The following is a 15,320-nucleotide window of genomic DNA, read 5'->3' on the forward strand; positions in this document are numbered from 1 at the left end:
CCTTGGGATCGATGATGAAACAAAGAAGATGAGTTTCGTTAGAGCAAGGTCTCAGGCCGGCAAGACTTTGCGTTAGGGATACCGCTGTGAAGCTTTTTTGTTCTGATGATTATGGGTTGATGGGAGTGAGTGATACCAGATCACAAACAACAATAACAAATGCAAACAGAGAGAAGAGGTGAGGGGGATGATTGGTAAAAGACAGGCTAATGATGATAATGAAGAAGGAAAGACAGACAGACAAGAGACCCAGGGAGAGGCCGTCTTCTTATGTTGTCAATGAACCAAGGCAAGCAATGGTTGGTGATGGGCGACTGAGTTGGAGCTTGAGCTGCTGCCGGAGCATGGTTAGCTTGGGCTCCCCGGCACAGGACCCATCCGATCCCACGATTGCCACGCACGAAACAAGAAACATTTTCATTGGGAACACGCAAGAGAAGATTCTGAAACACGTAAAGAGAGAAAGGGAAGAAGACAAGTCAAGACAAGACAAGACAAGAGAAAGTATGGGAATTATCGCGGACGCGCTTGAGCTTGCGAGGTGTATGTAAGTTGCAGAGGTCATGATTGGTCAGGTCGTATTGACACTGTAAGCGCTCTATTGCTTGACAGCAGATGTATAAGTGCGAGAAGGACCCTGGACTGTGCAACACCCCAGCCCAGTGATCCTCGCCAAGGATAGTGCTTCTCGGCTTGATACCATGGATGCACAAGCCTGGCCTCTGAATGGCCCAGCGCTTGTGACTCATTTTTAGATCCCGGACTCGGCATATTTTAGCATGGAAACACCAGAACGCGAAATACTGGAATTCTTGAAAGAGGACGCGGTTCTTTATAGAAAGACCGTGTCGTACAATCACTTTTATTTACTATCGCGTTCTATACCAGTTCACCATCTATCTCCAGGGACAACGATCCCCTCCCACATATGTTGACATGACATGACATGAGCCTCATTCAGATCCAGTCTCAGTCTCAGAATAGAAACGGATTTCTCTTACCGGGTTTCAGTGGCCTCGGCCAAGCGAAAACCGTAATTGAGCTGTTAACCGCCCGGCGTCTAATATTAAAACACACATACAACAGTAGGCGCTTAAAAGAAAAGAGCAGATGTACAATAAATAATCTTGGTATTAAAAAGCCCAGTGTCGCACCATGACTCCGCGGCTACGGAAATTTGTTCTCCATCCATCAGATTATACTCTGTACGCTCTTCTCTTTTACTTGCTCATCATGGTTTGACTTACACAGCCTCAACTCCAAAAAGTATCAATCCCAGATACTCTCGCGATTCTGACTCTCTCCTCTCATTCGCTATCAGACACGCGCCAGGATCCCACGCGCCTTGGGCCAATCGGCATCGAGTTCAGTCAAGAATCGCGAAATTCTGACGGCTGAGAGAGAATGAGTGGCTCTGGAATATGGAGAAAGAATGTGCATGCAAGCATGCATAGACAGACTAGACTACTAAGCTATGTATGCCAACGTGGATGTGGATTCTTTGTGCATCGCATCTCTTCTGCCTCTTCCCGCTTCGTGTTTCATGTTTCATTTTTACAAGTCTCCATCTCCAATCCTTGTCTTCTCTGTTCTGGGCTCAAATATACTTCTCATCTCAAAGTGGATCACTTGTCCTCAAGTACCTTCTGCCTCACAGACTCATGTTAACCTCGACTCCCTAGAGTCTTGCGATTACCTTCTGCTGTCCCACCACTATCACTCAAATAAACCATGCCATCCATCGCATTGTGATTAATTCTGGTCTCCAGAGGGCAACTTGCTTGTACAACATGCAGATGATCAAACAGGTGTAATATATTAACCGTCTTTGCAGTTGTTCTCGACAGCTGGGCATTCGTCTATCCATTCCACTCACCCATCCTGCTTAAAGAGCCTGTTCTAAAGTGAATGCTTCTGGAGATTAATGTTTTCGCCTCTTGTTCCTTGTACAAGACATCCATGCACATCAGCTTTAGTTTAGCTTAGCACACACCAGTCTGTGCCCCCACCAACGCTCGACGCGTCTATTCTAACTGTCTGAATATAACGCGTCTCTATGGTGTTATACAATGCTTAGTTCTTATCCCACGAGATCCATATCCACAATTGATGTTACTCGTCGCTATGAAGCATCACCACGGCCTCCAACCTCGTCCATCATGACAGCCTCAGGCTCCACCACCTGTCGAGGGACTGGTGACCTTGTCCCATTACTCATTCCAGCCGACTCTGGACCCTGACAGTCGGATCTCACCTTCCGGAGTGCCCTCAACATGCCATCCAACTTCATTCTTTCTTGCACTACCATCCCACGGACAAACTCCCGGATAGCCTGGCGACCCATCTTTTCATGTAGGTCCTGCCACCCTGCCAGTTCTCCAGCCACCGTCTGTTGTGTGTATCGAAGTTCCCTCGCAAGGTTTGCGGCTTCCTCCCTTGACTTCCGCGCCCGCTCTTCCTTCTCATCATAGAGTCGCTGTCTGGTGTCATCCAGAAGGCCAAGCGGCCACCTGGATTTGTTGAGAGAATTAAAGTTTCTATCCGCCTCGCGCTTGGCCGCCCTCATTTCCGAGATGATGGATGGTGGTCGGGACAAGGACGCCAATAGTGCCTGGACGGTGGATTGTAAAGCCAGAAATGATGAGTGAAGATTCGCCTGTGGGTTTGACTGAGTAGGGACAATAGCTCGCACGTATGTCTCAAACGCCTCAACGTATCTGGGAGGAAGGAACTGAAGAGTCGAGACAGCTCGATGAAGTAGTACTGACGAATCGTACATGTCTGAAAGCTGATTAGTTCACAAAACTTCATTGGATCACATCGTTCATTCAGTATACGTACCTGCTGCAACAAGCCCGAGATTATTGGCGCGTCTCGTTGCACTCTTAGTCGAGTAGTTCACGCTCCTAATCATCTCTCGCGCATGGTTGACGAACTGTTCCACTTCTCTCACGTCTTCCACAGGTTCGTACTCGTCTCGTACTTTCTCTGCTCGTGTCTCTGTTTTGAGAAGCGTCCGTTGCTCCATCATATCCAGTTGCAGTTCTGGCACTAGAAAAAACTCCCACAGCATTTCATGAGTGGCAAATGTAGAATGCATCAGCATTATCTTCAAAAACCAGTCTGCTCGAGCTTGCATGTCTCGGAGGATGGCCCGGGATGGCTTTGATGGTATTTGAAACGGAGATCGCACATCGGTGAGAGATGGTATCCACGAGGCTGGATTTTCAAGCGCGAGAAGGTTCGGTAGATGTTCGAAATCCGAGAGCGAACGACGGCTTGTCGTTACCGTATAACTGTCATGGTCTGTTGGTGCGGCGGATTTCAACACCAATCGGACAGTCGCGTCTTCCACAAAAAATGCTCTGACTACACCAGTGATGCGTGCATCTGGCCCAGGTGGCATGCTGAATAGGGCAAGATCATCAATTTTGTTTCGTACATCATCATCCTTGGCCAGTTCAACCGCAGTGAGGCCTCTGATCTCCTTGGCTCCTACATCCACTCTTGGGTCGGCAAACAGAGAGCGAACCATGTCGTATCTGCCATATTTGCTGGCCACCATCAACGCTGTGAACCTCTTATCATTCGTTGCATTGACATCAACATCACAGTATTGGAGTATCCTCATGGCAAGACTCGCGTTGCTGACAATGTGCAATAACGTGTTCCCTTTGTTGTCAACATGTTCGTCAACATGCAGAGGCAGGCCGTCATGCTGAGCCAATGCCGCCGCGTTGAGCCCTGCTTCAACCATGTCTAGATAGTTTTTGTGATCGTAAGAGCGACAAAGAGCAAACAGCGGTGTTTGTCCATTCTTATCTCGCTGTCGCCAAGGTACTAAGTGTCCAATCCGGCTGATTAGTGCAGGAGCGTTGAAGAGATAGTGAGCACAGCTCCGTCCCCAGATGTCTTGCTGTGCTAGGTATGAGATCAATTGCTCAGGAGTTGTCGAGGCTATGACAAAGTCAAGGGTCATATCGATGATTTGCGCATTCCCTATTTGAATAGCGGCACTCAATATGGTAGTGTCTTCGTTGTTCATATCATCGAGAACAAAGCCTGGAGAGAAATAGTCTGTCAGAGAGAGTAGGTACTTTAATGTTTCTCCTCGTTCGGCTTGAATGGCCATCATTAGAACCGATTCTCCGAACGAGTTGTTCGTTTGTGACAATCGAGCCACTGAGATATCCCCCTCCAACGCGCTGCCGATAGTCCCAACACTTCCGGTACGAGAGTGAAATGAGATCTCAGAGTCACCTGATATACTCCGGGTGTCCATTGCGACCTTCTTCACTCTTCGGATGGGTATCGTGAAATCGTGCGAACTTGTTTCATGCTCATCCCCCGCTTGGAAAGGGAATACGTGACCTAGGCCTGAGCCATGAGAATAATGTTCGTATGGAGATTGGTCGTCAAACGAAAGGCGTAAAGAAGACCTTCTCGATCTAGAAGGACCTGCCGACCTCGATCTGGTGTCGTTTTGAAGACTCAACGCCATCGATGGACGACGACTTGACGAAGGAGATTCTGACGACTCGTCATCCTCAGCGGCACCTGAGCTAGGTTCCATAATCTTTTTAAGGTCGTCCAAAGTACCTGTTTTTGCTGCATCCCAAAGAGCCTTGTTTCTCCTGCTGGCCCGTCGCAAACCGGCCGAGTCTAGAACAAGATACGCCAGGACTGCTTCGAATGTACTCAGAGCATAGCCTAGCTCACCACTGTCTACATCATCAATGAAAATGAAGTTCCTGACATAGATCAATCGAGCCTGCAGCTGCTTGACCTGTGATCGGATGACGACATAAAGCAAGAACGAAACCAAGGTATCCGCGTTGACGGTCATGATGGGCTTTTCTGACGATGCATCAGAGGCGGTTGTTTGCCCTTTTGATGAGTCTGTGAGCTGGGATACAATCTTCATCGTTGACAGTAAAAGATCGAGCATGACTTGTGGGCAACTAGCAACGGAGATCTTCTTGAACTCTTCAACGGCTGGACCCAGCTGAATAATGAGGTCATGCTTCGCTTTTGAGCCGCCATCGATGGCAATACCAAGCTGAGAAATATCAATGAACTGCATCTTTCTAATCTTTGCCTCCAGCTCCAAATCATAGGGCCTCTTGAGAGCATTGAGTCTCGGCCACAGCTGATTATGGACATTTTCTGTAACATAGCGCTCGATCAACTTCTCCACAAGAGGTCCTGTTAGGTCGGTTGTTGCGCCTAGAAGAGACAGCTGCTGCTTATCTACTCCCTGGAAGAGATCAATAGCAGCTGTAACAGCGGTTTCGAGAGACGCCCTCATGATATCTTCATCGTCCTCGGCGTAAAAGTTCTCGGTCACTGGCAGCCTACCTTCGTCACGCATGTTGGCCGATGCACTATTTGACCGAGCTCGTCTTGCAGCATTAGCGATGGGCCCATTCGGCGGGGGGTCCGGAATGTGCTCGGCTGAGGGTGGAGGAGGTAGCGGGCTTCGGAAGACGTTGTTGAACTCGATAAAGAGTTTCTCGAGGCCTGGTTGCATTTGGCGCGCGATCATGGGAAAGTTATTCAAGAGGTCGTGAAAGCTCCTGATATCCTTCTTCCGAGGCGCAGCAGTTTCAGTCGATTCGGCGTTTGGTATCTGTTTCTGATCGGGAACCCTGCGCTTCCGTACGCCAGGAACAAGGACCGCAGGAACGATCTTGATTTCTTCCCAAGTACCTACGAGAGGTTTCGAGATGTAGTAGAGGAGCCATTGTCGCGGCTCAAAGACGTCTGGGTAGAAAACAATATCGTTAAGGAGCTGGGCTTGTGCAAGCGTTTTAAAGCCTGGATTTGGTAAGTAATATAACTTGCAGGGGATTTCAGTTACGCACCTTTGTTGCTATATATGTAAGCATCCTTAATTACCACGCTCTTCCCATTAAGAGTCGTAAACTGTTTCGCCTTGCCCCTCACCTCTCGCAGATTTTGGCTCCCATCTTTGCTTCCCGCCGCACCGTTCGGTGCCGGCACGCGAAGGACATGGCTGGCGAGGAACTCCTCTGAGGCGATGACCTCAGCAGGAGCAGTCCCGCTCTCGGTCTCGCGGAATGTAAGGAGAACATCCGTCGATGGAACCAGTAGGATATGGTGATGAACTGGCGTACACTGGCTGGGGAGGGAGCTCTTGAAGAAGGCGGCCAGGAAGGGGTTTAGAGGTTGCATTCATTCGACTTGCGACCGGCCGTGTCGGAGCTCACTCGACCTCCCGAGGTCGCAACGTAAGGGACGATTTGTGAGTTGAATTGAGCCTGGGGGCCGAGGGTATCGTGATCGGACCGAACGGATCGCTTGACGCATGCGAAATAAATACTGCAGGTATTAATCGTGATAGATGAGAGGACGTATATGCTTAAGGCGCAGTGGTCGGACCAATTTTCATGGTATGGGTTGAGGCATTCGACAACGACAACGACAGCGATAGCGACAGTCAACCGATTGGCACAAAGGAGCTTTTGATGAGGAGAGCGTATGCGTATGACGTGTGTGAGGTTGGAGAAGAAAGACGGATGGTGGATGGTGGATGGGTTATCCTGGACGGTCGGGTCGGTAATCATTCACTGGGGTGTTGTAGCGAGGGGCTTGGCTAATAAGTCAGATGTCGATCGTGATGATGATTGCTGAGAAGGCAGCTTCAAGAAGTCTAGACTACTATGTAAGTACCTACCTGTAGGTACCTAGGTAGGTAGGTACTAACTAAACCTTGACCACTTTGATAAGATCGTCGAGAGGCCTCAAAGTACTGGTACTTGAAGTGAGACAGTTTATAGTGTTGCCATCATGCCTAAACCTCGAACAGTTTGTACAGGAACTGTATGTCTTGCTTGTTTGTGCACCAGCCTGCTCTCGATAGCTCCCCGCACGGGCCCCTGCGATACCCCTGAAGGCCGGGGAATCAATAAGTCCGGGTCATAAGCAGTAGGTAGGTAGGGTATTATCACATGTTACTGCGAATAGGTAGCTTTCATTGTTTTGATAAAATATCACCAACAGACATGGAGGTCAACGGTTATTAATGACAGTGCGCTGTTTCGAATCATGGACGAATGGATTGCGATACCATATTAGCGCGACTACCGATGTTTAGAAACAGACCTATAAGAAGCAAAGTAACAAGGGAATTGTATTGGATCTGCTTTTATGTCCAGTGGTTAAACAGCTTGGTATAAAATAGTTTCCATAGAACCTTATCCGTAGATACCTACCTCATACAGTGCATACCTGGTCTTCAAGTTACAGCTGACTACCTAGGTAGGTATGCCCAGGAAAAAATCTATATATATAAGAACCATTGTATTCTTGATTACAAAGGTTTGAACATAGAGTTAGTTCTATCCAAAAATATGTTAATGGTTAAATAGAAAACAAATGTTTGGAAATGCTGAACAGTCTCAAATTTTGCTCCTGAGTTACCATACAACCCAACATGGTTGTCCAATTATATACTCAGATCAAATCCTGTCTTTAGCCTTTCTTACGAATACTCGACAGACTCCGTCTCAAGATTTCAAAACCCACAATGGCAAAAACCTCCACTTTACAACAATATTCGCTCCATCCTTGGACGCAAACCATTACCTTTGGGCCCTGGCCACCCAGACTCATATTCACTCTACATCACCCACGATCTTGTCTACTGCGATGAATGTCATCGTCGATAGAAGAATAGCGTGGCTCAAATACCTGGATTATCGCATCAAGGTGGCCATAGTCAGCATGCCCTTTCATTGCTGCCATCTCACACTGCCAATGCTATGCCGCCTGATTGCAAAGAGACAAACATACATCCATATGCTATTGCGATCGCAAAGACAAGATTCCAAAGAACGCCCGAGAATCCCGGCGGTGAGTTCACCAGGATTGCAACAGAATGGAAAGAGATGGCTGTGACCTTCACTCCAGTGCCGAGAGAGTTCGTCACCGTTGTTCCCTTGAATCATTAACATTATACATGGAAATCAGGGAACGAAGTGGATAAGATATTAAACTGACCGAACACAGAGTCGAAGTGGAACATATGTGTTGTGTGTGTGTGTGTGTGTTTAAACTCGAATCGTATACATAAGATGGCACTGCCATCGAGAGTGAAATTCAACATTGAGCCTAGGATTAAAACCACGCCCATACCTTTTCCCACCAAGGCATCTGACCTGGCAGATTTCTCGACGTCGGGCCGCTATTGTGATCCAAGTCCGTCCTTCTTCCACTATCAAGATCAATACTCCAGCTTCGCTTCAGTGGATCGCTTCCACGCCACAAGATCTTGCAGAACACGTAGATGATACCAAACAAGGGCACCAGGATATAAGCATCTACGAAGCTACCAGCATCGAATGGTGACAGCGTAGTCCAGCCCTGAACCAACGCCAGAAAAATGCAGGCCGCCAGCCCAAACCAAGCAAGATAAGGAAATCCCAACGCCTTGTAGGGAAGCTCATCAAGACTTCGGCCTTGAGCAACCCAGGCCCGGCGGAAGCGAATATGAATGAAGCAGATGCTACCCCAAACAAGAAATGCACTGACGCCAGATAGGTTGACGATATAGCTGTAAGCCTTGGATGCGCCAGTAGAGACGTTCATCATGGAGATGGCGCCAACAGCATTAGTAATGAGGATAGCCCACACAGGGACACCTCTTTTGTTAGTCCAGGCAAATACCTTCGGAGCTTTGCCAGACTGAGCCATGTAGAAAACAGTGCGAGAGCCAAAGTAGATGGATGAGTTGATGGCAGATAAACAAGTGAGAAGAATGAAGGCATTGATAAGATGAACACCTGCAGTACGTTAGTACCAGTAAACATAGGGAGGGGAAAAATGCAGTGTACTGACCTCCTTCCCAGCCGGCATTCTCAATGGCAATGGTCATGGGACTCTGCAGAGCCTTGGAGCCTCCATTGACGAGTCCACTTGCGTCAGCAGGACAAGTGATGCCAAAGAAGAGAGCGGATCCCATGTAGACGAAGATGATACGCCAAAAGACCTGGCGGATAGCTTGAGGGACAGCTACACCAGGGTTTCTAGTCTCAGTTGCGGCTACAGCAATAGACTCAACACCAGAGTAAAATGTGGCGCAAAACACAAAGACTGCAGCAACGCCTCTGAAGCCATTTCCGTTGAAAGCTCCTGGATCACTCCAGTATCTAAAGCCTAAAGGCTCATCTTGGCCGACCAGGCCACCGGCTGCATAGATAATAGCGAAGATGAAGTATGCCGTCAAACCCAGAAGTTTCATGAGTGCAAGCCAAAACTCTGCCTCGCCAAAGGCTTCGACACCAAGCAGCTGGAATGCCATGAAAACGGTCCAGAAGATGAGGAAGTAGCCCCAGAGGGGAACTACAGGCCCCCAATATGTAAGAATACTGCAGATAACGTTGTACTCATTGGCGAGAACGGCGGCCCAGATGACGAAATAATTCCAGCCTACGGCAACAGAGAAGGACTTGTCTACCATGCGCTCAGCGAGTGAGATGAAAGAGCCTCCACCAGGATACAACGTCGTCACTTCACCAAGAGACTGCATGATACAGAAAGCGATGATACCTGTGAAAGTCAGCGAGAGTTCACGGGTAGGATTGAAGAAACCTCAAGACGAAATCTTGACGCGATCACTATATGGCAAGATGGCCAGCTTACCAACAACACCAAAGCCGATCAACAGCGCAGCTGGTCCTCCAACGTTCAAAGCGCCACCTGCGCCAACAAGTAATCCAGGCCCAATAATGCCAGCCAAAGCCATCATCGACAAATGTCGGTTTTTGAGACCACGCTTGACACCAGAGTCCGGGTCGATCGAGTCAGACTCAGATGTATCGTTGAAGCGTGTAGAGTCATAAGTATCATAGGCAGACGGGCCATCGCCAGCGACGATATCCTCATCCTTGTTGTTGCGGGAGGCCATGTCGTTTTAACAGGCTATCTCAGCCTCTCTAAAGAGGGTGGGTTTAAACAGGACTGGTCGCCTAGCTGGACCAGTTGAGTGACAGTACTAAAAGATGAACCGTTGAAATGCAGAGTTCAAAAGTGTGCCGGGTCAGAGACCAAGATATAGACAGGCAATGAAACTTCTGCGGCAAGGAATGCAAAGAAAAAGTCGATATAGAGTTATGAGGCGGCTGCAGTAGTACTGACTTACTTACCATTTGCCATCATTAAAGGCCCGCTGGGCTAATGCAGGCGAGGATAAGGCTCTGCATCCAGAGTAGGGATCGACCCGCTTGTTGATGGGTTCTCGAGAAGATATCCTCATTAGGTTACTAGGTCCTGCCTGGCGGCAGCAAGTTAAGTAACTGGTTGGGTACTCGGATATAAAACTCAAGGTGTTATAGTAACTTGACCCATCTACAATTATAGTCCCGTTCTGACTGCACGACAGCCTTGTTCAGTCTATTCTTTACTGGTTTTTGACGGTATAATATTTCAATCTCATGCCTTGTAAGTTGAACCCCCACGCAAAAGACCAAGATAGTGGTGCTAAGATGTAGTTTATTGTGCACCTCAAGTGGTATTTGTGGCGTCGAAATCCTGGGGCTGTCCTAGAACGCCATATATATCGCCGATCACGACATGAAAAATACCATGAAGAGTTTGCAAAAAGGTCATAAAAGTGGTGCAGTGGAGTTTGCTAGCGTCTTACTCTCTGAGATATTCCACGCTGCCACGACCGGTAAGATGAACGGTTCTGCCCTTCCAGCTCAAACTTATAGCTATAGCTAAAATTTTATTAGTCAATATGTTCCAATAGTTGGACATACAACATCGACATACATTAATTGTGCCATATTGGCGCAATATGACGATGCCTGAACAAACATAACGCCTAACATCCAATCATGAATCATGCCCCTTCCATGTCCCTTCCATGTCTCATCCATGACCGTTCAAATGGCACACTTTCCCAAGACAATAAACCGAATGCTCAATTAGCCAGCCAACAGCTGAAGTCTATAGACCATAACACCTGGTAGTTTGACCGTTCATGCAAGGGCGAGGTCCGGCCCAGATCATCGGTACTGTTTCTACTCTACATCATGGTCCATATATATATTGGTGGGGCCGTTTCAAAATCGTTATGAATGACATGCATCAAGTAGTTAAATAGTCAATCGTTTCGCTCAGGAAGACACGTAACAAGTAGAATAAGGTTGTCTGTCAGTTATTGAGCTGAGCTCTAACGAGTACGGCGGCAGTAGAGTGTTCAGCGACAAGATGTGTGTCTGTTCGATCTTACCAGGCAATAATATTGAAGCACGGCCCTCCATCAACCCCCGCGTGCAGTCTTAGACAGAGACGTTATGAAGCACCTCCTCAAATATCTCCAGGTTGCCCTCACCTCTTTTATCGAATACGGCGAACCATACCTCTTCCCACCAACCACCTTGAAACTCGGCCTCCTTCAACACCTCCAGCCAGCAGTGAGCTATCTCCTTTGGTGGGTTATGAAACGCACCACATCCCAAAGCACCGAGCACAAGCAATCCATGATTTCGATGTGCCGCAATTCTGAGGCAAAGCCTCATTTTGAGCTTAGTGAGCTCCCGGTCAGATTGTTCAGCAAAAAAAGTCTCAGTAACAGAATCTCCCCGTACATGCTTGACAACTTCGGTGGTAGGAGGTGTGCGTAATGCGGCGATGCTGACAACACTGACAACCGGGAGCTTTGCGGCTGGTACACTGGGCGTCAGGAGGTTGTTTCCTGAATCTTGGTCTGAACGAATAATGACAACGTCGGGGGTGTAGATACCCATGCGCTGTTTCCAAGGATAGTACCGTCGATGAAGTGAAAGATACAGCGAACTTCGATAACATAAGGCCTCTTCTTGAGCCCGTGCTCCCTTCAGCCATCCTCCGCCAGGACTGATATGGCTAGCCATATTCAGCACGGCAACGCGACCTGATGCAGGTCCCTTGGCAGTGTTAAGAGTAATAGCGGCATTAAAACTGTCATCGTTCACAACTCTGATAGTGGTTTGTGCAGAGGGTGTTCTCCGTGGGCAATCGACTGCATTGAGAGGAGGCAAGGTTGTATAGAAATGCCGCTCGGCCTTTCTGGCATCGATATGCGGCAACTGGTCCAAGATACTGGGAAGCACTGTTCGCGTCTCTTGAGCCACGGCTGCCAGTGCTGCGCCCTGTCTAAAAGGGTCCCTTTGACTGCTACGGTATCTAGGTCTCGAGGAGCCACGTTTTGCTGTTGACCCTTTCGAAAGCCATGATCCCAGCGTTCCTTGGCGATACCGTGAGTTCGAGTTGCCCGACATTAAGGGCGACTGTTGAAAAATGATGGGCGGTGGTGAATTGAAGTTGCTTTTGACCTTTCAAAATAACCCGGGTTTCTTCGTTTGACAAATAATTTCAACAGATACCTTGTGAGGTACTAAGGTAAGGGTTGTAGACAGGATGTAAGTGTTGAGAAGGTCTAGGTTATTAATTAGAAGGATGTGAGCAGTTCAAAATGCCAAATTAGGCAACAGTGATTCACAGCTCATGGTTTAGTAAGTAACTACCTAGTAGGTACCTGGTAGGTAGGGAGGGGGCTAAACGAATCACTGCCGGAATATGTACTGTTTGTCAGACTTGGGCACAATGACAAGGACGAAATTGATACGCAATTCTCTTTGTCATGTTTGTATTACACGCCATTAAATATATTATACAATGTTTTCGTCCCAGTTCCAGTGCGGGTAGCAAATATGGCTGGTAACATAGTGCACAGTACTTATACATACTTAAAATACACACAGGAAGCAATCAAGCAGGTGTCTTGATCGCTCCCTCTGGGATCTCGTCTGAAGCCTCGAACTTCCTCGGAATGAGGCCCTCGGCCATGTCGATAGCGCCATGCATGTCGTTCTTGTTGAATAAGAACAAGCCTTGAATTGCGGCAGTGCTTGTGTGTCGGTTCGACGGTTCTCCATTCGGTCCAACACCAAATAGACCTAACTCTTCCAATCGGTTGAGGAACCGTTCTCGGCCGGAGTGATCCTTGTCAGTGTCGCCGTAAAATCGATCCCACATCTTTCCAGCCTGGTAGCGCGTTGCTTCTCCGATGCGAAGCATCAAGTCTACCCGGCCAGGTCGAATGAGAGCAGGGTCAAGGCGGTCAACATGGTTGGTTGTCAGAAACGCAATGCGCTCTTCACCTGCGGCAACACCATCGAGAGCATTAAGAAGGCCGGAGAATGTCACAGTAGCGCCATTGTAGCCATCAGCATCCCGCTGTCGTCGGTTGACGAATGCTGCGTCGGCATCCTCGAGTAATAGCAAACTTCTCCTGGGCAGTTTCGTGAGGAGGTATGACAGTTTGTCATCTGTCATGCCCATCTCGCTAAGATTTATCATGGCCACACTGAAGTCCAGCTCGCCTGCGAGTGCCTGGATAAACGAAGTCTTTCCGCTACCTGGTGGACCAAATAGCAGATACCCTCTTCGATACGGGATGCCTCTATCCACATACCATTGGTGCCGATTCAAAAAGTCTTGCACATCGTTAACAATGTTTTCCTTGACACCATCGTCTAATATCACCGAATCCAATGGACGCTTCTTGCGAGGATCACCGAGTGGCAGCCAATCCATTCCTCGGGCTGAGTATACTATTGTCTTTCCCTCGTTCGCCTTTGCCGCCAATGCGCGCGCCTCCTTGAACACTTCCTCGAAGACGTGTCGGTGCGCCCAAAGAGTCGTCAGCTGTACAATCTCGTGCGGTTCGCCCGTATTCATATTCGCTGTGTTGTGCTTCTCTCTGTTTACGGCAATGTAAACATTGCCGGCCTTGACTATGTGTCGTCCGTAACCGGGTTGAACGAAGAATTGCGCATGCTGAGGTCCGCTATACCCCGCAGTCCGAGATGCATTAGTCGTAGTGATAGAGACATTATGTATCCGTGTGAGTCGAGACGCAATGAAGCCCGGTGTTTCGCGAGGTTGCGATAACCAAGCTAGAATCCATGGATAGGCTGGATCCTGCTTGCTGATTTCGAGATTGACCAGCAGGCGACGGCGAGCTGCTCCGAGTGCGGATACCGCGCCTTTGCGTGCGAAGGCTGCAACTGCGCCCAAAGATGCGAGACCTATTCCGCCTGCAAAAAGCGGATTGTCGAACAGTGCATTGATGTTGAGCCCCGATGCTGCAGCTGGTGCTACCACCGACTTTTCGGCGTTTGGAAAACTTTTGAGGGCTTCCTCCAATGTTTCTTCGTCCATGCTTGGCAGGCAAGGGTGGCGAATGAATAGGCGGTGGTCGAACAGACGTTGGTTTTCACATTGGTTCTGGCCGGTACAGCTTACGCGATATCATCAGATTGAAGGATTGAACAATGTTATGCTTGGGTGCCTCAATGGCGATCCGCTGGAGCTAGGGTTGCGGAACGGCCCTCTTTTTTCAAATCTTTAGACGTCATGCACGTGAAATATATCTATCCGTCTGTAGAGAACTACAACTAGTATTGGCTCCCGAAGCTGCGTAGTACACTGCCCTAACGTATCAAGCTACATGAACAATTTGAATCTAAATAAAATCTCGATACACAGAAGTTGTATTGATTGTGGTAAATCCGCTCGATGGTATGAGCACTCTATCAACGTCCCTACTAGCTCAATTGGATCAATCAACAATGTGTGAAGTGAATCAAGTCAATGAGGCATGAGAATTCCTAAGGATAGAAAAATAAACAGTGCAAACCAGTTATATCCATTAGCAGAATCTGCCTCGAAACTGTCTGTATGGTTCGTCAAAGACTGGTCACTTGATAAATCTCTAGGGTAAGATGGCTCCCAATATGTACCTACATAGAAATGGCGCCCATTCCTCAGAGCATCAGAAAAATTGGCCGCTGGAACCTTAATAAGAGACGAAATTAGTAGGTCACTTTATGCTACTTAGACAATAGATAGTTCTTAGACTAATTCTTTATACTGTAACTACACCGTAAGACTTGGGAAGTCAGGTTTTTTTTTGTTTTTTTTTTGCTACTTACTCGATAGTCTAGCCATTCTACGTTGGCAGGCAATCGATCATGTTTTGTTTAACCTCCGATTTTTGAGCCGTTTCCGCAACACTGTCAATTACGTACCTACCACTAATGACAATCATGTTCGAAACGGGTCATTACCCTGAGAGGGCAGGTAGCAGATTCTATATAAAGAAGGAGTAAACAGATTGCAATCGGCTACTGGTCTTAAGCAAAATTAAACTCCATACCGGCTACTCGGAATGAAGTACTAGCACGACGCTCTAACCAACTGAGCTGAGGAAGCTAATTATGGTGAGGCTCCGGAACCTCTTGGACCAG

At 48.0% G+C, this 15,320-nt stretch overlaps 4 protein-coding genes across 4 annotated transcripts; all 4 read right to left on the reverse strand.

Moving 5' to 3' along the window:
* Positions 1-2,122: 2,122 nt before the first annotated feature.
* On the reverse strand, positions 2,123-6,195 carry FPOAC1_002905 (uncharacterized protein; the record flags this gene model as incomplete). Its single annotated transcript, XM_044847477.1, has 3 exons — positions 2,123-2,781; positions 2,842-5,817; positions 5,865-6,195. 3 exons carry the CDS (start codon positions 6,193-6,195, stop codon positions 2,123-2,125), a joined length of 3,966 nt encoding a protein of 1,321 aa, XP_044713393.1.
* Positions 6,196-8,139: 1,944 nt separating this feature from the next.
* On the reverse strand, positions 8,140-9,928 carry FPOAC1_002906 (uncharacterized protein; the record flags this gene model as incomplete). The annotated part of the gene is made up of 3 exons (XM_044847478.1): positions 8,140-8,804; positions 8,860-9,570; positions 9,664-9,928. 3 exons carry the CDS (start codon positions 9,926-9,928, stop codon positions 8,140-8,142), a joined length of 1,641 nt encoding a protein of 546 aa, XP_044713394.1.
* A 1,378-nt stretch (positions 9,929-11,306) lies between these two features.
* On the reverse strand, positions 11,307-12,287 carry FPOAC1_002907 (uncharacterized protein; the record flags this gene model as incomplete). The annotated part of the gene is made up of 1 exon (XM_044847479.1): positions 11,307-12,287. The coding sequence occupies one exon, from the start codon at positions 12,285-12,287 to the stop codon at positions 11,307-11,309; it is 981 nt and encodes a 326-aa protein (XP_044713395.1).
* A 490-nt stretch (positions 12,288-12,777) lies between these two features.
* Positions 12,778-14,232, reverse strand: FPOAC1_002908 (uncharacterized protein; the record flags this gene model as incomplete). The annotated part of the gene is made up of 1 exon (XM_044847480.1): positions 12,778-14,232. The coding sequence occupies one exon, from the start codon at positions 14,230-14,232 to the stop codon at positions 12,778-12,780; it is 1,455 nt and encodes a 484-aa protein (XP_044713396.1).
* Between the last annotated feature and the right edge of the window lie 1,088 nt (positions 14,233-15,320).

Source organism: Fusarium poae, chromosome 1 (assembly GCF_019609905.1).
Source record: "Fusarium poae strain DAOMC 252244 chromosome 1, whole genome shotgun sequence".
Taxonomy (NCBI): Eukaryota; Fungi; Ascomycota; class Sordariomycetes; order Hypocreales; family Nectriaceae; genus Fusarium; species Fusarium poae.